This window comes from Mustela erminea, chromosome 9 (assembly GCF_009829155.1).
Source record: "Mustela erminea isolate mMusErm1 chromosome 9, mMusErm1.Pri, whole genome shotgun sequence".
NCBI classification, from domain to species: Eukaryota; Metazoa; Chordata; class Mammalia; order Carnivora; family Mustelidae; genus Mustela; species Mustela erminea.
Window position 1 is genome coordinate 31,255,719 of NC_045622.1, and position 22,927 is coordinate 31,278,645.

Genomic DNA, 22,927 nt, shown 5'->3' on the forward strand with positions numbered 1-22,927 from the left:
CTTTAAATCTAGGAATTTGATATATATCCATGAAATACCATCTGTGAAAATGGCATCAATCACACACATACTCAAAAATCACAGCCAAATATTAGCAAAACTGATATACCAAAATACAAATACATTTTTTTTAATTTGCACCAGCTAATTTACCTTAGCTGACAGCTGGCCATTACAGCAGTACTTGAGCATACAAACCTTAATTTTACTAAGGAAAATAAAACCTTCTTTCCAACTATCCTTTTTCAAGAGCTAATACAGAGCAAGACCACTGAGTTTCAGATTTATCTCTTTCATTTTCCCTTTTTATACTTTGGGGTAGAAATGTCAATGAGCAACAAAATAACTACAAAGCCATCTGCCAGGATAGGCTTCACTGTCTGACCACTGTATCATACGTATTAAAAGAAAATTTTAGAATTTTAACACACATTTCCAGTTAGTGTCTTAAGTATTTTCCAGTTTAAAATCAATAGACACAATTCTCAAGTATTTTCTGAAATCCTAGCAACTACCCTATTCAAGTCCTTCACACTAAATTAATGAATTTCCTCAAAGAAATTTTATTTCTCTTATACTTGTCCACAATGAACTTAGTGAAACAATCTGAGAAACGGTAAATAAGAAGCTATGATAACTCTCAACAACCACCTTTTCTTTTTCTGTATGTGTTAACTAAACACTACTAAATTTTGGCTAACCAATATGGCCAATATAGAGATGGAAACACCCAATACATAGGAAAAAATACAAAAGAGATCAGGCCTTTGCCCTCGCAGGCCTCTGCTCTTCAATAAAAAAGGGAAGACAAGGATCTGAAAGAATGACTTCCAGTGAGCTGGAAGTCCAAAGACCAGAAAAGGAGTCCTACGTCTTCGGCTCTGTCACTTACTAGTGGAGTGCACTACCTTGAGTAACTCATTTACGGTCTGAGCTCAGTTTCAGGTTGTAGTAAAAATAAAACACAAGTGTCTATAAAAGTACTTTGCACATTTAAAAAAATACAAATGAGTACTAGGACTGTTATCAATAAAAAATTAAATCCACTAGTGTTGCAGTCATGCTGAATTATGTGTGATCAATTCTCAATTCTACCTTAGTATTTCGCCACATACTAGAAAGTTATAGGAAATCTCTGCAATTCAATAAATGTGAAAAATCAGAACTTTGAACGTGGAGAACATTGAGATGGCTTGTTTTTTTTAGATTTCAGGTGAAATCACTGTATAAAGATGTTGGTGAATAGGCCAGCATACCTAAAATTTGTTTCTAATAAAAGTTAACCTAAAATATACCAGAAACATAATCAATACTCATGCATGCAGAATGTTGGCTACCATGCTTCATTCATCTGAGACAATAAAAAAAACAACTGGATTGCTTCACAGATAATTGGACTTAGTATATAACAGCACCAGTGCTAGAAACTCAGGGATTAATCAACATCACCTACTGATGAGTAATGTCAAAGATTAAATAAAGGAAATCATCTTTAATCAACAAAAATAAGGACATGAAATTTTTGACATTTAAAACATTCTCAATTCCATGAATCCTTGATTCAAAGATGGTGATGAGGGTAGGGGGTTGGGGGATGGGACTTAAATAGGGCATATTTTGGCTCTCACATGTCAAAATTTCATGTGGAAAATGTCAATTGATTGATGGATTGAGTTTTTCCTGAAATACATGACCAAATATTTGAAAAATTAATCTAATTTTAAAACCTATAATACCTGTTCTTCCCTTATTTTTGTTGATATTAAAATAACAGACCTAAAACACTTACCAGAGTATCTCACATACTGTATTAACAATACGTGTTTGTTATTGTTATTATGCAATTTTTAACTAAAACAGAGTCTTAGTTTTTAACATTACGAATTATGTGAAGGCTCTGGAACCCAACAGCCTGGATTTAAATCCTCAAAGTACCACTTACTGGCTATGTATCCTTGAGACTGTTCTTCTTAAAATGGGGGTATTCATAGCACACACCTCAGAGATTTATTATGTAATCTCTAAACTGCTCTCTTTATTATAAAATCTCTAAGTTGCTAAAATCAGGTTAGTTAAAACATATTAAGCAACATAGTAAAGCTGGAAATGCTGAAAATGCTCCAGGTTAGCTATTATCTATAGCAGTGCCTCCCAACAGAAATATAATATAAACCACACAACAACTAACACACTTCAGGAGCTCAATAACAACATATGACAAGTATCTAATGTATTAGGCATCACACATTTTTTAAATATCTGAAGACTCATGACAGCTCAAAATCTTGTATCAATAACCAAGTAATTCATATTTCTGACACATTTATTCTTTTTTTTAATAAAGATCTAATTTTGTTAAAACATAAAGAAAGAAAGAATATTTTTTATTTTATCCCTTATTAATCCTTATGTTGGATTGCTTATACTTTTAAAAGAAATGTAAGAAAGGAAAATAGAGGTTTTAATACTCTTACTAAAGAAACAACTGTTAAGGTTGTAAATTTCTGCTCCTCCTCCTTCATGATTTTTTGGTTCCTAAGTAATACCCAGACACCTAGCCCATTTCAGGAAAGTACTTCCAGTACTCGAGTATAAAAAAGACTGATGGGGCAGTGAATAGGAAGAATATAAATCCTGGGAAGATGATCTAAGATGGCTTAGATGTCCCTCATTGATGTGGGAATTCAGGGTCTTTGTAACAGGACATCTGATCTACAGGATTTCTAATCATTTAAGTGCTGCATTCTATGGGGAAAAATTCTAACATTTCAAATAAAGATACACTTGAAAAAAAAAAAAGAGCCCATGTCACTCATCAATAACAATATCCTCACTGTAAGTAATAAGCATTTTACTAAGACCATTACAAAGGGCTACTAAATTACTTCTTATATTTGTATCATTAAAAGCTGTCCTTGCATAGCCACATGATGGCTGATGTCAGTCAACATCTTGAAAAATACTGCATTCTAGATGCATACTGCATCCAGTTTTTCCAGCAAAAAGTATGAAACAGGATAAACTACATCCTCAAAAGTTTCTGAAATGGATATTTCCTATTACTGTCCCTGAGTCACTATGTTGTTGCATTAAAACTATGCATTTTTAGTTGGCTTTAGCAGAATTTTTTAACTTAATACTTCAAGTTAGAAAGGAACTAAAAAAGAGGTCCCATTTCTTCAAAAAACAAATGAATATTTCTTTGGGCTTTTTTCTGCAAACAACCTTTAGGCTACCTAGATATTGTATTCATCATACTAAGTATGATAATCACTGGAAACAAGAGAACTTGTTTAAATTGTTACGTGTCTTCTATCATCCTCTTGAGAGTTTATTTTTGTTTAGTTGCTGTTATAACATACTTAGATTTTGGCCAAATTCAAATAATATATAATAAGTCAAGACTTTTCACTGTAAAAGATAATTAAAATGTCTTTTTCAATTACAGAACCCCTTTATACTCTTAGTACACTTAAAATATTCTACTTCCTAAATGAAGTACAAACTTTTTTTTGAAGTACAAATTTTTAAAAGAGAAATTCTTCAGCATATCTTCACAAAATCTGCTACCAGCTATACCCTTGGTTGTAGTAACATCATGTGACTAGAAGCGATACTCCCTTCAATAGTTAGATTGTATGTTTAATAATTACTTTTATGTAATCTCTGTGGACATGTAATCTATTAGGTTTTTATCTATAGATTTTTCTTCATTATTTTGCATACTTTATTTCAGATCTTCCTTGAAACAACAGGTAAAGCAATCAAAACCTGCAATATGACGTCACTCATGAATGCAGAACTTCCTCCTTGTATCAACATGAGAAACATGGCTGAAGGCAGAAATGAAGATCTCTGAAACACTAAGAGTCTGCATTTCAATCTCCATTTCCACTGCCTATAAGACACTCTACCACATTCCCTAGCCATTTCTTCTCATTGGTCTTTGCTCTTTATCCAGTCATCATTTTGGATGACCTCAAGATTCTGCTCATAAACATCCAAATTTACGAGCTCAGCCTTCTTGATTCCCAAGGTCTGTCTCCCTCCTTACCCACATCTTAACTTCATTACTATCTGGACCAACTCCACTGCCAAATTCAGCATGTTTCAACTCCCACTCTCAATAACAACTTCCTTGTCTCAGAATTTCTTTTATTGTTAGTGAACCGTCAACATAGTACAGTAGTAATGCTTGCTGTCTCTGCTCTCTAAAGCCATCAGTCACCTCCTGACTCAGCTATAGTTACAATTACTCAAGACCCACTTTCGTATTACACAGATCCATGAGCCTATAATCAAGCACAGCTTCTGTGCCCACCACTTGAATCTTACCTCCTAACTCTTCTTATTGCTCAGTCCATGGCTCTGAGTATTGCTAGAAAAATCTGTGAAAATATGACCATTAATCTTTCCTTGACATATTTATGATGTCTACCTTTTATGGTTCATTATCACTAACCCATGATCCCTTTTCTCTTATATATTTGGCTCTTGGCTTTCTAAACTATTTCTATAAACTCCTCTTAGAGCAGATGACCACTCCTTCTTGATACTATTAACCTCTCTCTAAACAATTTATGGTCCAAAGTTCTATATTTTAACTAATGATCTTTATTTCCTCGCAGTTCAGAGGAAGAGCCTTTTCCTCTGGTTTCTTCAATGCTATAAGAACATTTCTTTGATGAAGTCCCAAAAGTTTATTTTCGCTTTTGTTTCCTTTGCCTTTGGAGACATATCTTGAAAGAAGTTGCTGTGGCTGATATCGAAGAGATCACTGCCTATGTTCTCCTCTAGGATTCTGATGGATTCCTGTCTCACATTGAGGTCTTTTATCCATTTTGAGTTTATCTTTGTGTACGGTGTAAGAAAATGGTCGAATTTCATTCTTCTACATATAGCTGTCCAGTTTTCCCAGCACCATTTATTGAAGAGACTGTCTTTTTTCCACTGTATATTTTTCCTGTTTTGTCGAAGATTAATTGACCATAGAGTTGAAGGTCCATATCTGGGCTCTCTACTCTGATCCACTGGTCTATGTGTCTGTTTTTATGCCAGTACCATGCTGTCTTGGTGACCACAGCTTTGTAATAAAGCTTGAAATCAGGTAACGTGATGCCCCCAGTGTTATTTTTGTTTTTCAACATTTCCTTAGTGATTCGGGGTCTCTTCTGATTCCATACAAATTTTAGAATTATTTGCTCCAGCTCTTTGAAGAATACCGGTGGAATTTTGATCGGAATAGCATTAAAAGTATAGATTGCTCTAGGCAGTATAGACATTTTAACAATGTTTATTCTTCCAATCCAAGAGCATGGAATGGTCTTCCATTTTTTGTGTCTTCTTCAATTTCCTTCATGAGTGTTCTGTAGTTCCTCAAGTACAGATCCTTTACCTCTTTGGTTAGGTTTATTCCCAAGTATCTTACGGTTCCTGGTGCTATAGTAAATGGAATGGATTCTCTAATTTCCCTTTCTGTATTTTCATTGTTAGTGTATAAGAAAGTCACTGATTTCTGCACACTGACTTTGTATCCTGCCACATTGCTGAATTGCTATATGAGTTCTAGTAGTTTGGGGGTGGAGTGTTTTGGGTTTTCTATATAAAGAATCATGTTATCTGCGAAGAGAGAGAGTTTGACTTCTTCATTGCCAATTTGGATACCTCTTATTTCTCTTTGTTGTCTGATTGCTGTTGCTAAGACTTCTGATACTATGTTGAACAAAATCAAAAGCTTCTGCACAGCAAAGGAAACAGTCAAAAAATCAAAGAGGCAACCCACGGAATGGGAGAAGATATTTGCAAATGACAGTACAGACAAAAGGTTGATATCCAGGATCTATAATGAACTCCTCAAACTCAACACACACAAAACAGGCAATCATATCGAAAAATGGGATATGAACAGACACTTCTCCAATGAAGACATACAAATGGCTATCAGACACATGAAAAAATGTTCATCATCACTAGCCCTCAGGGAGATTCAAATTAAAACCACATTGAGATATCACCTTACACCAGTTAGAATGGCCAAAATTAGCAAGACAGGAAACAACATGTGTTGGAGGGGATGTGGAGAAAGGGGAACCCTCTTGCACTGTTGGTGGGAATGCAGGTTGGTGCATCCTCTTTGGAGAACAGTGTGGAGATTCCTCAAGAAATTAAAAATAGAACTTCCCTATGACCCTGCAATTGTACTACTGGGTATTTACCCCAAAGATACAAATGTCGTGAAAAGAAGGGCCATCAGTACCCCAGTGTTTATAGCAGCAATGGCCACGGTCGCCAAACTATGGAAAGAACCAAGATGCCCTTCAACAGATGAATGGATAAGGAAAATGTGGTCCATATACACTATGAAGTATTATGCCTCCATGAGAAAGGATGAAAACCCAACTTTTGTAGCAACATGGACGGGACTGGAAGAGATTATGCAGAGTGAAATAAGTCAAGCAGAGAGAGTCAATTATCATATGGTTTCACTTATTTGTGGAGCATAACAAATAGCATAGAGGACATGGGGAGTTAGAGAGGAGAAGGGAGTTGGGGTAAATTGGAAGGGGAGGTGAATCATGAGAGACTATGGACTCTGAAAAACAATCTGAGGGGTTTGAAGTGACTGGGGGGGTGGGAGGTTGGGGTACCAGGTGGTGGGTATTATAGAGGGCACGGATTGAATGGAGCACTGGGTGTGGTGAAAAAAATAATGAATACTGTTATGCTGAAAATAAATAAATTTAATTTTAAAAATAAATAAATAGTCCAAAGACATGAAGGAAAAAAAAATAAAAAAATAAAATGAGTCTCCTATAGAAAGCAAAAAAAAAAAAAAAGACCATTTCTTTGGCTCTTTTTACTCCTACAAACACAAGAGACCCATATTCTTTCAATACATTTTCTAAAATTAGAGCCCCTGCTAGCTGGCTTATCATTCTCCTGAACTACTTGCACAGGATTTAAATAACAACCTCACTCAACCCTGAACCATATATTCTCCTGGCTTCCATACCATTTACAACTCTATTTTTATATTACCTAACCACTTTTTCCCATTCTCCTCATCAGCTCCTCTCTGGGCAGTAAGGCACCTCCTACTCACATGCCCCTATCAAACTTGGACTTCTATTGCATAGTTGAGAGAACTGGAGTAAGGATTATAGATAAAGCACTTGAAAGTATACTATTTAGTCTTAAGACTCCAATCAAACTTACCTCCACAAAAAAGCTTCATCTGACCTACGCAGAAAGGGTCAGCCTCCCATAATGCCTTATATGTATCTAACACAGATTACACTGAATGGCTAGTTACCTGGTACTAGGGCCAGATCATGGTATGGCGATATTTTGTAAGAAAATATAGTCACCCCTGAAACCCCCACCTTATCTATCTCTCACAATGCCATCAAATTAATCTTTCCTAAATCCCATACTGATTATCCAATTCTTTTCAGAAACTATTTTGCCTTCCTGTAACACACACCAAAATTTAAGCTCAGCTCTTAAACCCTATATATGGCCCAAACTACCAATCTTCTAATACTTTCTAAGAACCATCCATTTGCCTTATTCTAAAAATATATACAGTACTTTCTCCCCCCTTGTGTCCTCTACTCAAGTTCATTTACATGACTGCTAAGTAAGGGTTGTGTGATTCTTCCTTAGCTCAGGCAGTATTTTCTGAGTCACGCCATCCTTCTGAAATTGCTTTCCTTATCCAGTCAACAGAATGACACTACATTTAATCCACATTGAATACATAGGTGTATATATAATTTCCCAAAAAGATGGTGAAGCCAGTGATAAAGATGACATTTTAAAAAGTCTGAAACCCTCACTATAAGTGACAACATCTTACCATCGACATTTATTATGTGCCAGGTGCTACTACAAATGCTTTACAACGATTCTATGGGATATGTACTGCTATTTTTCCTATATACAAATGGGAAGCCAGGGTTATAGAGGCCTTCACAGATATTTGAACAAAATGGGTACAAAATAATATTGGTAAATGAATAAATGTATTACTAAGAACTATACTCTGATGCTGTCATGCAAATTAATCCATCAGCTTACGATGCTTTCCCCACTCTTCTCAGCCAAGCAAAATCCTCCCAGCCTTTCAGACACAACTGAAATGTCACCTTTTTAAGAAAGTCTCCTCAACATTTAGAAGAAGGAAGGAAGGAAGGAAAGAACGAAGGAAGGAAAAGAAAGAAAAAGAGAGAAAATAAGTAAGTTAGTCTCCTGCTAACACCCTGGCAGAATTATTTGCTCCTTCTATGAATTGTCTTTAATACTTGGAATGTATCTTTATTATAACACTGAAGTTTTTTTTTAAGTTTACTCAATTAGAATGGGTTTATGATGACAATTCAATATTTTTAATTCTTGAAAGAACTAACTGGAAAGCAAAGTGAATATAATTTGCATCTGATGAACAAATGAAATAAACAGAAATGGTATATATAATCATTAGCAATAATTGATCATCATACTCAAAATCATTTCTTTAACTTTTAGTACATCTATGACATTGTAAGGTCTGGTATAATTCATAAGGTTCAGTCTTTTAATATGTCCAAACAAAGCTTTATTCTTAAAAAATGGGGAACAGACTTACCAGTCTCCTCCTTTCTTCTTCTACTGCAATGAGTAATCTTGCAAATTCCTTTAGTGACTGAGCTATTTAGAAGATAAAAAAAAAAAAAAGCATTAACCTCTTTTCATTGCTAATTTTAATTGCATAGGAATAAACAGTACAATGAAGCTGGTTATAAATGTGTTTATATTCTGTGGCTTTATGCTTCTATAAGCATAGAACAGTATATACAGTAGGATATCAATGGATAATAGCTATAGATAACAGATATTTGTGTACTGCAAATTAAAGTCTAGCACACACAAAGTATACTTTTTCTTCAAAGACGCTAGGGAAATACAGTTTATGTATGTAATGTACAAACCTTAATAAATAAAAGTTTACTACTGAAATTGCTTCTAAACAGAATCCTACAAATAATGAATATATTAAACTTCTAAAAAGCAATAAATCCAGCACTATTTAGATGTACTTAGTAGCAGCCAGTAACACAATGTCTCCCACTGACTTCTGTCCAGAAGCACAGCAGTTATAGATATTTAAAACCAGGTCTGTATTCTGTATTACTCCAGTATCAAGGTAGTTTATTCTGTGAGTCATCAGGGTAGCCAGAAGGACTACCAGCATCAGCATTTGGGGAGTTCGTCAGAAATACAGATTTTCAAAAAAAAATAGAAAAAAAAAAAAAGAAATACAGATTCAAGCCTCACTCCAGAGTCTGCATTTTAATAGGATCCTCAAGTGATCCATTTACATACTGAAGTTGAGAAGCACTGCTTTACTTTTTTTCCTTGTTTTTGTTTTTTCCCAAGTTTTTAATTTAAATTCCAGTTAACAGAGTGTTTTGTTAGTTTCAGGTGCATAATTTATTGATTCAATACTTTCATACAACACCTGGCACCCATTACAAGTTCAGAGAGCTCTCTAGAGCAGGGCTTCTCCCCAGTCAGATGGAATAAGCCCTGCTCTAGAGAGCTCTCTGAATTCTTATTGCTCTAGCTAGGGGCAAGTATCAAATACTCAGAAACACTGGAAGAATAAACCAAAAAATAAACTGGTAGTTACAACAGCATATTTTTTAAAAATGCATAGTCCCAATTGGCAGTTGTAAAACAGTAATTCATCCATAACAATTTCTGTATCTTATGTTTCATAATTAAAGTTAGAAAGTTTTGATTACAAAACTAACAAAACAAGGTGAATGCGAAAATTATTTCCATTTAAGCTTTGAAATTTCCTTTCATGTCTTTATTCTTTAGGCTCCCTACCATTTCCTTTCTACCTATAATAATATTAAAAACATTCTGTAAGACCAGACGTCTAGTAACTCTGGCATAAAGCCTACAATAAAGGCAGGTAAGTGAGGAAAATAAATCGAGAGTCTCATAACAGTACTTATTAAGAAAAATATTCTTTTTCTTTTCTTTTTTTTAAGATTATTTATTTATTTATTTATTTATTTGACAGAGAGAGAGAGAGAGAGAGATCGCAAGTAGGCAGAGAGGCAGGCAGAGAGAGAGAGGAAGGGAAGCAGGCTCCCTGCTGAGCAGAGAGCCCGACATGGGACTCGATCCCAGGACCCTGAGATCATGACCTGAGCCGAAGGCAGCGGCTTAACCCACTGAGCCACCCAGGTGCCCCAGAAAAATATTCTTTTTCATTCAGGTTTTTGAAATTACAATCTAGGGTTTTTCCCTCCACTTTTTTTTTTTTTAATCTGACAGAGAAAGATCACAAGTAGGCAGAGAGAGAGAGGAGGAAGCAGGCTCCCCACTGAGCAGAGACCCCGATGCAGGACTCGATCCCAGGACCCTGTGATCATAACCCAAGCCGAAGGCAGCAGCTTTAACCCACTGAATCACCCAGGTGCCCCCCCCAACTCTTTTTAAAACTAGTAGGCCTACACTAACTAATCTGATTTGAAATGCTATCCCTATGATTACTTAACATTGGATTTTACTCACAGTTGCCAAAAGAGAAATCAAAGGATTACCTGAGAGACTCAGATTAATCTGATAAACACATTAATGACCTTAGAGGAAATATAACTTTTTTTTTAATTTAGGAAAATGAGGTTTTAATTTCTACAAAAATAACAGTAACAGTGCTAAAATACAACACAGTTCTGACAACAATAAGTTGAACAGAAAAACATTTTACAAATATATAAAAAGTTTTAGCTGGAGTATATAATAGTATATTATATTTTTATACTTTGGGTAAAGAAAGCATTCCATCATCCTGGCAGTTATTTTTATTTTTTTTTATTTATATTTATTGCTATTAAAGAACTCTATTGGTAAGCCTGGAAAAAAAAAAAGTCAATAAAATTTTGGACAATGGAAGGTAAATCATTTTGGACTACAGGAATTAGAAGCAGCAGGTACTCCTGAAGGTGAGAAAATAAGAGATGAAAGAAAGTTGATAGTCTGTATAATTAAAGTCTGTATAATAAGCACTTAAACCCCAGAGTTCAAACTCAATGCCTCCCAAGCTTTTTATTTAAAAACAAAACAAAACAAACTAAAAACCAACTACCCTCATATGCTGCTTTTATGGGAAGCTACTGGATAAGGCACTCTACTAAAACCTGGGAATAAACCAAGAAAAGAGGATATGGGACCTAGAAGTAGGAGATCCAATTATAGCATGGGAGCAAATGAAATTCTTATGTCAACAGAGTGATATTCCAGGTCAACTGCTGTGCATGCAAAAGGTTCAGAGAGGATCTTATCTAGACTGGAGCAATAGGTCATAGACTCCAGGAAATATCTCCAGACAATAAAAATAGAACTGATCGATATCCTGATGTATCTGAATGTAAGGAAAGGAAATTTATAGTCTTTTAAAAGAAAATTCAAAGGCAATTATTAACTCCTGGGAAAACAGCTATATATGTAACACCATCAAAATAAATGAAATAACTTAGTCATATTACAAACAAAGTCACCATGATATAAACATAACAGTAAAAAAATGAAAAGAGGGTATACAAGACTCGGGAAAAAGTCAAATGTTAGCAAGATAATTATGATCTTGAAAGAAACAGAAGAATTGGCTAAAAGTTCAAAGTGGTCTTTGTGAGTAGTTAAGTGGCAAAGCTTGTAAGATGAGAGGTTGCTAGTTTTTATTAAGCCTGATAAAAATCTTTAGCTTTTTAAAATAATGAAATAATGAAACATACTATAAATGCTTTATTTTCCTACTAGACTTAATTTTAGGAGGCTAAATTCCCGAACTAATTTTCCCAAAGAGTTAAGTAAATACCTACCACATAGAAGCCTGACAAAAAGGTTTTTCGTTTTGTTTTTACTTATTTATTTATTTATTTATTTATTTGACAACAGGTATTTTTGGAATAAAGGAAGATGTAGCTTGATTTAGAGTGTCAGGGATAACAACAGAACCTTCCATTTAGTCAACCCAGGAGGCAACCACTGTCTCATGGAGTAGTGTCCTAGTAGTCCCAGGAGCATCATCTTATAACAACTTGGAAGTCCAAAGGCTTCCCCAAGTAATTACTACTTCAAGAGTAAATTGTGCAGATGCCTTAAGTCAGATTTTGATTTTAAGTAAAGAAACTCAGATTCTCATTTTAATATTGTTGTACCTCTTTGTCTAAAAATTAATGATGCTATTTCCTGTTTAACTTGAATGGTTTTCTGGTCTGTTTCCCATATAAATACTATTTATAGACTCAGTACAGAAATAGTTTATTATAATGAGAATGTCTGAGGAGAAAAATTTGAACATGATGCATGTCTGGTTCCTCACAATAAAAACTACTCCCCTCCAGCAGTTTTTTGGGTCTTCCCCAATTTGACAATAAGTTCTGTTTCTTCTTTTTCTTTTGTTGATTTTTCAGGGAAATTACTTCAAAAAATGAAATTTATTCTTTATACAGTATAGTCTCAGTTCCATAAAAGTATGTTTCTTAGTCCAAATGAAGGTATTCATGTTTGTCATTTGTCTTACATGGAAAGGAACAGCTAGGAACACCATTTCATCCATTAGTAACAGCAACCTACTAACCTTTTCAATCCATATCTGATGCTTTCCCCTAAGTCTTTTTATTTTTAATGTCAAAGTATTGCATTAGTAGTTTACAAAGCACAATATAACACAGAAATAAAACAGGAATTAACAATCCTATAAAGCAGATATTAAACAATTCCAAATATTGTATAAGCTGGGTTTTAGGGCAAAGGACAGATAGATAACCGATCACTTCCTAGACTGGCCCATGCTCAAACTCTAAAGGAACCCCTGACAGAAGTTAGGTAGATTCAAGCTGCCTACCATACCCCCAGCAACTCCTCATAGATGAGAAGCCAGTATTAGAATTTCTGGTACCTAGCACCAACAAATGCCTTAAAAGACCATGAAAACTCATAGAGAGTCTATTTCCCCACCAGGCCTTGGGCACAAAACACACAAAAGGACTCCTCCAGCACCCATCACAGTGATGTTGACTGCTTGAGCAATATCTTCTAAGACTTTACTTAAGTAAAATCTAAAAATATTTTGTATTACATGCAAATTCTAATACCCAAATACTTTCTTTTATAAGCAATTATATGTGATGCTCCATAGCTTGTTTATCAATGTTAATATTTACATAAATAACCATTTCATTATCTGATTTTGGAGATCCAGACTAACATCAAATTTAACAGCTGGTCTTACAATCATAGATTCTGCCCATACCTAGTTGGTATGACAGGAGCTTAATTAAGTGACAGCAATATCCCCAAAATAATATTTAATGCACAGTGGACTTTCAATAGATGGATCATTAAATGAATTAATGACTTTAATAATACATTTCCACAATCTATTTGCTATACACAGAGAAACATACCAACTCATATGCTAGGCTTCATAAAATATTTTTAAAAGGAAAAGCTAGATACTTTGGAAAATTATGTTAGCTAGCCGCGTTCTTGCCACCTGCATGAAACTTTCCTGGCTGTATTCACCAGTAATAATCTTTCCCTTTCCTGGCCATCTGGACCATGAGATTACTGGAGAGCAATCAAAATTCCATTTCATATATAGATGTTAACTTTGCAACAAGTTATTGAGATTAAGAATACTGCTAAAAGTTCCCTTTTCATCTCTCCAATGTGATATTGGAAAAACACTTTTGGAACAATAGAAATTTATTATTCAGGTGTATTTAATGACAGGTCCCAAGAGTAAAAACATTCAGAAAGTCAACAGCTAAAATATATCTACACAGTGAAGAAGTAGGATAATGGCTTCTATATTTACTAATATCATAAATTCTAAAACATTCCTGAATTGTCTAAAATATCTACTTCCTAACTCAATCTTTTCAGCAGGTGTAAGTTCACCTGACTACTTTTGACTATGGAAAACCTGGTTAGTGCTTGTAAGTAAGAACGAGAAAGAATAAAGGAAATTACTCCCTGTTCATTACTGACATGACTCCATTACTGTAAGTAGTAAGCATTATACTATTAAATGTTTCAAAAATTGATCTGCTTGAGCTTTAAAGATTTTCAGGAGAACTGAGAAAGCATGTCTCTCTCATAGCCAACTAACATTTATATCATAATTCAGATAATGATATGTTAAATATTTTTCCCAGGAGTCTTTTTTCTCAAACTTTTAAGCAGCATAAATACATACCCAAACAGAAGTATAGATCACAAATTCAGTCACATATACAATTATGTCAGCAACATATTTTTTACTTATTAAGTGAGTAAATCACCTATGACATTCAGATATGCTGATGAATGGAGAGAACTGAGTTAGCACTAGGATTTAGACTTGGTTAAATCTCAAGGAAAACATGAAAACCTATAACAGCCTATAAAAGCCAGATTGAACCAATGCAATCATTTTAGAAGTCCAGATAATGTTCCAACAGTCATTCCACTATTCTATCTGGGTGGACGATGTAGGTTATCAAGGTCTTTCTTAGCATTCTTCTGGCAATGACTTTTTTTTCCACAGGAAGTAGGAGAAAAGCCGTATAATATCAACACTTAACTGAGAATATGAGCCAGAGCAAATGACTGTATCATATGCTTCTAGATCTGGCCACACCGAAAAAAATAAAAGTAGAATATACAGTAGAATATACACAGCCAAGTGATATTCAGCATACTTTGGTATAAAGTATGCAACGATCTAACAGGGTACCACATCAGCAGGTCATACCTGAAACTCCCACTTAGGAAGTTTTAATTCTTTGAACTTTAGAATATCAAAGATACCATAGTAACTGAACAGCAAGCTTTGGTTCAGGAACAATTTAACCCATAAACAAAGCAAGAAGCAGGATCACTGTGTTATGCCTGAAAAGAAATACTATGTCTACAAAACAGACAGCAAAATATAAAAAGTGACACTAATTCTCCACACAATGTTAACTGGATATTGTGTGTCTTTGTAACAATTAACACCCCCACCTGACAGGCTCTCTACTGTAATACTAAACATTACTCACAACCACAAACTCTTATTATTTTTTGGGAGCCACAACATCAAATATTGTGGCTTTAAGCTCCATGGTTGCTTAGCTGCAAAGCCAATAAATTGCTTCTGAAACCAACAGAAAAAAAAAAAAAAAAATCACGGGCCTACTGCTGAATGCTGATAGGTCACTGTACCCACATACTCAAAGGCCCTCAGACTTTCTTCTAACAATTCACAGCCTTTTAGAATCCAAGTTCCCTTGAAAACACAGAAATTCAGGGCGCCAGGGTGGTTCAGTGGATTAAGCGTCTGCCTTCGCTTCAGGTCATGATCCCAGGGTCCTGGGATTTAGTATAGTACCACATCGAGCTCCTTGCTCAGCAGAGAACCTGGTTCTCCTCTCTCTACCTGTGGTTCCCACTTCTTGTGTTCTCTCTCTCTCTCTCTCTAGCTATCTCTCTCTCTCTTTGTCAAATGAATAAATAAAGTCTTAAAAAAAAAAAAAAAAGAAAACATAGAAATTCTAGTTATCTTTCAGGTAACTAAGCCAACTTCTCCACAACATCCTCCTGGTGCTTAGTTTTGTTTTTTATTTTGTTTTGTTTTGTTTTTAATTTCCAAATATAAATCAAAGAGATTTATATTGAAAACAAATCCCTATAAACTTGTATTCAAATTTTTCTTTCCTGACTTGTTAATTTCAGTCATTCTATAAAAATGAATTCTTAACATTTGCAAAGACATGGATGGAACTAGAGGGTATTATGCTACGTAAAATAAGTCAGTCAGAGAAAGATAATTATCATATGATTTCACTCGTGTGTGGAATTTAAGAAACAAAACAGAGAATTAAAGAGGAAGGGAGGGAAAAATAAAACAAGACAAAATCAGAGAGGGAGAGGAAGTGTAAAAGACTCTTAATCATGGGAAGCAAACTGAAGGTTGCTGGAGGGGAGTGGGATAGGGGGATGGGATAACTGGGTAATGGCCATTAAGGAGGGCATGTGATATAATGAGCACTGGGTAGTACATAAGACTGATGAATCTGTGAACTCTACCTTTAAAACTAATAATATACTGTATGTTAATTAATTGAATTCAAATAAAAGAAAAGGAAAAGAAAAAAGAAATTCTTCTTTCATATCCTACTAGTGTATCCCTGTATAGCATTGCATGCACGTGTATTAGGTTTCAACAAATATGAGATATACCAAGTTAGAACATATTAGATATTATTTTAGTAATAAAAATGTGTTTGATATTATAGCATAGTTTTCTAGTTAAGCATTAAAGAACAATGAGAAATGCATAACCTACAAATGAAATGTCACAAAATTAAACTTTTATTAAGTTGTCCCTGTATCCTGCACAGAGTAAAAACTGCCGCATCTCTGCTTCATCACTTGTCCATTACCATCAACTGTGCCATGTTTGTTCCACTCAGTACACAGATGCCAATCTAGACACACAAGGCAAAGAGAGAGAATCCTCACGTTGGAATCCACAATACCCAGCCATTTCTTTCTATTTTTACTTGCTTCTGTTTATCCTCTAACTATACTACCCTGACTCTTTGTAATCTAGTCTCCTTTAAATTCCCAACTCCTGTTCTTTATGCCTCCCTCCCCACCTGGGTTCTGACATTCCCTATGTCCTCGGGCACTTACCATGCTATACTTTCATCTATGAACATGGGTTCCAACATTACCCACCACTGCACATGTGGGCTGAAATTTAGAACTTCTGGCAAGACTATCAATTTTTCACTTTTTTTGGTATAAGGTGATTTTCTGTCTGGTTTCTCTTATCCTCAGTGGCATAATGGGACTCAAAGAGTTTACACCTTCTTTCCAGGGGATTCACTTGTAAAAGAGAACTACACCATTCCAGATGGCTAGGATTACCTATTACAACTGAGGAGAATCAGGACTCCAAGATGAAAAGTCACACTGGAGGCAAAGAAGTAATTCTACATTATCTAATGGTTTTTCCTTCCCAGATTTTCTCTGAATGGAGAGAGGGTCTTGTTGTAATATCTGCTTTGAAACTGCTGAACTACCAAGTACTTGAGAGTTTTAGTATACTCATACATATGAATGCAGGGCATATATGTTATATAATATTCAAGTCAAATTTTGGCAAATGAATACATACCAATATAGAAAGACAGCCTTTCAGTTTCACACAATTTCAAACTTCATTCTAGCTGGTTTCTTTGAAGACTTCACACCATCTCATTACTTCAAATGAATTTCTTCTGAATCCCAAAGGTCTTTGACTCTGAGATTTTATGTTAATGTAATATGTATTGTTGTGCATAACACAGTTTACAAGTCACATACTTTTGTTTTCTTTCAAAGCATATATTATAGGAGACCTTTGCTATTCTGATGTTGCCTTGTTTTGTTTGTTTCTTAAAGATTTATTTATTTGAGAGACAGAGTGTGTGTGAACTGGAGTACATGGAGAGAGAGGTAGAGAGTGTCTCCAGCAGAGTCCCTGCTAAATGCAGAGCTGCATGAGGGGTTTGATCTCATGACCCTGAGATCATGACCTAAGCCAAAATCAAGAGTTGAGCACTTACCTGAGCCAGCTACATGCCCCCCTTTTTCTTAAAGATCTGATGTTGTCCTATTTTAGTTTAGTTTTATTTTAGTGTCATTTGACATGTTTCCTAAAGCCAAAACAAGCCCCAAACCAGAAACAATTCTCCCCCAGTATGTAGACCACTCACACTTTGGAGCCCTTCTACCAAGAGGCAGAGATGTCATACATACTATCTCATTCAATTCACATAACGGTATGAGGTACTGAGTAGGTTTTAGCTTCATTTTCCAGATTAAAAAAAAAGAGTATCAATCACCTGGAGTCACTTGTCCCATGATCTCAAAGCTAGTTAAGTGGAGAAGCAGGAATTTAATTTTGATTATTTCATTCCAAAGTCTATTCTACTTCAGCAAACCATTATTGCCAAAGGAGGAGAAGGAAGGCGGGAGGAGGGAGGCAGGGAAGGTATTGCCAGCTTACTACCCTACCACCTTATAGCAAAGAACAGACTTATCATCTTTAAAAGCAAACAGTCCCAGAGCTGTTTATGCTCAAGGGGTAATCAGGCCACAGATATCTTGCCTTAAAGGGAACAATCAGTAATCTGTTGCTGACAGCCGCTTACACCAAAACCACCAATCCTTACCACCTCCCAGCATTCTTTCACATTCCACAGAGGCACCCCATTCACACTCCTCTGCACCCAATCCTCCTGCCACCACCCTGCTGAAGCTTCAACATCCGCTTCCTTGTCCAACATCCAGCTTCTCTTTTCCACAACCTCTTAACCTCCAGTGACCTTTTCCCTGCTGTAATTCACACACCCACAAGGACACTAAGAGTTCAAGCTATCTAACCCCTTAGCTTTTTGCTTTTTGGCAATCCCTTTATTCGACTCTAGTTTACTCCTAATCCTATTTCCCACAGAGGCTATCGAAAAAGAATTTTCTTTCTCAAGAACCCAGCCCCAACTTCCCCTCACTCACTGGTACCAGATGGCCTAGCCTCCTGCTTTTCTGAGAGAAGTTCAAGACCCTCTGATTAACACTGTATTTATTCATCCTCTTTAACTTGCATCAGAAAGGGGCCCTCTTTTTCCCAAAAGCTAACAGCTCCCCATGAAGCTTCTAACCTTCCACTTCCCCACCTCTAGCTACATTTCTGTCATTTCCATCATCACTCTTCTCTCCACATAGCTATTTCTCTTCATCCCAAGTCTAAGAAGTTATTCCCATGTACTCTATCCTCATGAAGGAGGAAGAGCAGGGAGATGTGAGGGTTGGGGGTGGAGGAGGAGATTTGTTTAACACTTGCACCACCATGACACACACTCTTTAATCCTCAATACCCCACAAGGTGGCCACAAATAAAACACCCAAATCTTCTTTCACCATTCTATTCTTCGAATAATAAATCTGAAATATGGAGGTTAAGTAATATCCAAGATCACAGAGCTAACAACTTGCAGAGTAAAACTTTGAACCCACACGAAAACTTTGAACCCACATGAGATGTATCTACTTTCCCCCTACTCTAGGCATGGTCCTACACCTCCAGCTCATGAACCTGAGCAAATCCAGTTATGTCCCAAGAACTTCTATTAGAGAGTCTGTCTGCATCTCAAAACTTAATATGTGTCAAAACTTGACTCATAATTCCACTCTATACTCAGGTACTCTGCCACATATAAACACATAAATGGGCTCATAAAACCATTCTGCTAGTAACTCAAGTGATAGATTAACCTCAATCCTCCCTTCCATACATCCAGTCACCAAATACTGCTGATCTCTGTCCTCTCTCCTCTTGTTCCATACCCATGGAAAGATATCACTTCATCTCTGCTGGGATATGACAGCCTAATTATTGGTTTCCAAGCTTCTAGGACTCTAATTCATCATATGTACTATTGGTCAGAAGAAATTCCTAAAGGGCACATTTGATTATGCCATTATTTACTCATTCAAGGTTGTTGTTTGGATTAAGTCCAAACTCCATATTGCAAGCAATGTGGAACCTCCAGTATGTGACCATAGGTGCCTTTATAAGCACCATTGCCTGAAATGCTACTCTTTCTAATCTCTAACTTAGCACTTTGAAACTAGTAGACATTCCTATAGTTCCCATTTTCATGCCTTTCCTTTACCTGCATTTGCTAAGCTGTAACTTACCTAACCCCTAGGACCCTCTCTATTCAAGCATCTTCTCATGAGCCCAGTCAGAAGTCCCTTCTCCAGCTTTGGTGCTTGCACAGCAGGTTTGTTTTTACTATACTTAAAGCAGTCAGCACATTCTCCTCAGTATTATCGTAAATTATATCATAAAACTATTTTTATTTTTACCTTCTTCTATTTTGTAAGGATATAAAAAGATTTTATTCATATTTGCATGTACTAAATTGTACATAAGCGTCTTTGCACAAAGATAATCATTACTGATGGGAAATGCTACTGAATCCAAAGTCAACCAGCATGAATTAAGTCACACTTGGTGATTTTAATTTGAAAAGCTGATTTTTTTTTTTTTTTCCAATCTCTGGGAGATTTGCAGAGCTATATACACTGGCCCATGAATGCCATCTCTCATTTTAAGGTTCCACATCTCCTTGTTTTGCATAAACTAAAACCTTTTTTTCAGGCTGTGAAGGACAATGATGTGGCAATAAATGACCAGGTTTTCCTACAAACATGTATCTTCTACAGCATTAATGGTTCCACTGGGAAAATGCTGAGCATCAAAGATCTGGTGATCCAAAAAGCAGAAACCCTGAAACAGAGTTTTTCCCTATTTTCGTACCTTCTCCAGTTGAGCCCCCCTCGGTATAAACACAAGTCTATTGTTGAGAGCAGTGGTTTTCCACAGGCTAATATCAGATACCAAGAACCTCCCAAAATTAAACACTCCTAAGGTTTCATCCCAGGAGATTCCACCTTCATTCAGGCCCAGGATAGAGCCCAGAAGTCAAATTTTAAAGGCTTCCCATAGCTGATTCTGATAACAGGCAATCTCGAAACTACTGGCTTTAGTGGAAGGCAGGCAGAGGAAAAATGTATGCTTTGTATGAGGAATTAAGAGTTAAAACTATATTTAAATAGAAAACTGTATACATTTTAATAAAATTTGTAAGAATTATCTCTATTTCCTCCTTGAAGCTTATTGTTATGTTCAATGGCAGTAGTACTCTTGGCCCTTCTGGTTATGGAGGAAATAAGACATCATCTTTGAGTCCCAAGAATAAAGCATGACCTGAAAGATCTTCTCCCCACAGTACTTTGAATCATGACTTAGCATCTATTCTGAATTCTGTGTCAAAGAATCACTCAGAATTAGCCTTTTTGTCCAGCCACTAGCTATTCCTAGCTTAGTACATAAGTGAAACTTTTTTTTTTTTAAGCCTATTATCCAACTCTTTTCTTGCTTTCTAACTTCTCCCTTTATACTTTGTTTCTTCCCCACAACCACCAAGCCTCTCTTCAGTGTTCATATATTTGTCCTTGCCATTTGCCAATGAGCTTTCCAGTAATCTCTTGGGTGTCCATGTCCTGCCTCCTAACTCACTTATTTCAAACAGTTTTTAGACTATTGCCTTTCTGGTCCAAACATTTTATGTCAAAATGAAACTGTACTTTCATTTTTTCATTCACATTTAGAAATGTTCTCTCTTGGTCCATAAAAGACTAGCTGAGGAAGGCAATCTTTGACTCACTCTGGCAAATATTTCTGTGCTATAATTTAACACATATATGCCAGAATAAACCTCCTAAAGGACAACTTCAAACAAAAGCGTTACGTGTCTCTTGAGAACATGCAAATGAAACTTTAAACATATGGCAAAGCCCTCTAAGATATTCTCTGGCTCTCAATCCTTATACTCCAGCTAAAAGGATGTTACACCTTCATTTTCTTCAAGACTGCATACATCAAGACGATGAACATTCAAGTGCACAGACTGAATATGCCCAAGCAAGGGAAGAAGTCCAATGGTCTAGAACAAAAGGATATACTGGAGAAATGCTTTCACATTCTAAATGCTTCAGAAAAAAAATCAAGTGCTTACAACTACCATGGCTCAGAAGTATTTACTACCTTTATGACTTTGGCACCAAGCTTTCAAATCTAGAAATAAGTCAGTGTTTTCATGGTCATATAAATCTGATTGACTACACAGGGAAAGGAAGATAAAATAGGTTTACTTTATAAGAAGTTTGCAGTGATACCACTCTTAAAATTAGCTCTCTCTGCATTAAAATTACTTAAGAAAAATTTTTATCAAATCTCCTTTTTTATCTCTATGGCACTTATCAGTCTAATTTCATGTACAATTAACTTATACCTCTTATCTAACTACTCTCACAAATCCCCATGAGAGTGGGATTATTTTTCTGCTTTGCACAATGATGTGTCTTTAGCACTCAGTGTCTGACAAATCACAGGTGCTTGATAAGGCTTTATTGAAGGAAGGAAGGAAGGAATCATTGAATCAATAAATGAATGAGTGAACAAACGAACAAGCAAACTCATCTCAAAGTTCCTGACCTAGGAACTGGGCAATCAAAGTTCTAATACTGGTGTGACTTTAGCACATCCTTTCGCCTGTGTCTAAAAAAAAAAAAATGATAAGAGTTAGCTCCCATGTTCTCCAGGGTCTCTATCTACTCTAAGATACTAAACTTGGGATTCTAAGAAACAAAGCCAACATTTCTAAATCAGAAGTAATACTTTCTGATAATTTAAATAAACAAAAATAATAGCCAGTACAACTCCCCACCTCATGTACATGAAGAAGGTATTAAAATTATTCTAGTACTAAAGAAATGCAGCTTCTGGACAGAAAGACATAAAACAATTGAGATAAAATGGTTATCTTCAAAAGCTGTTTTCCATGCAGACTATATTCAACATGAGCGGGTAAACTAGGTAATTACTAACAAAATAGTAAACTATGCACCTAACATCCACACAAGACACCACTTACCTTTATGGTACCTGATGTTTATCAATAGGCAATAGGCAATAAAAGATATTTGTTATTATGCAAGAAATTATGAAAAAAAATCATGGGTATGTCATGATTCAGAATTGCAATTACAAGTCAACCATACAATTTCAGTTTTACTAAGACCATTCTATTCATAAAGAAAATTAAAGAGATGCACTCTAAGTGCAGTTCTGTGGGTCAATGCCAGTGTATTAAAAAAACAGATATCATATCCATAAGTTACATTATTAAAGTCAGGCTACCCATGACCCATTTTCTTCTGGGCACACGCCCAGAGATATAGCCAAGTAAAACATTTTTTTAAAAAGCTCATCTGGGGTAGCCTT

At 35.7% G+C, this 22,927-nt stretch overlaps 1 protein-coding gene across 3 annotated transcripts in view; it reads right to left on the reverse strand.

Annotated features, from left to right (window-relative positions):
- ARHGAP42 (Rho GTPase activating protein 42) overlaps positions 1–22,927 on the reverse strand; it is a 293,252-nt gene that overhangs the window by 190,518 nt on the left and 79,807 nt on the right. For all 3 annotated transcript variants that reach the window (XR_004289597.1, XR_004289598.1, XM_032360563.1), the window contains exon 3: positions 8,627–8,688. Coding sequence is in view for 1 of the 3 variants with exons in the window: in XM_032360563.1 (XP_032216454.1) it covers positions 8,627–8,688 (62 nt within the window). In the remaining 2 variants the exon portion in view is untranslated. The remainder of the gene's footprint in view (positions 1–8,626; positions 8,689–22,927) is intronic.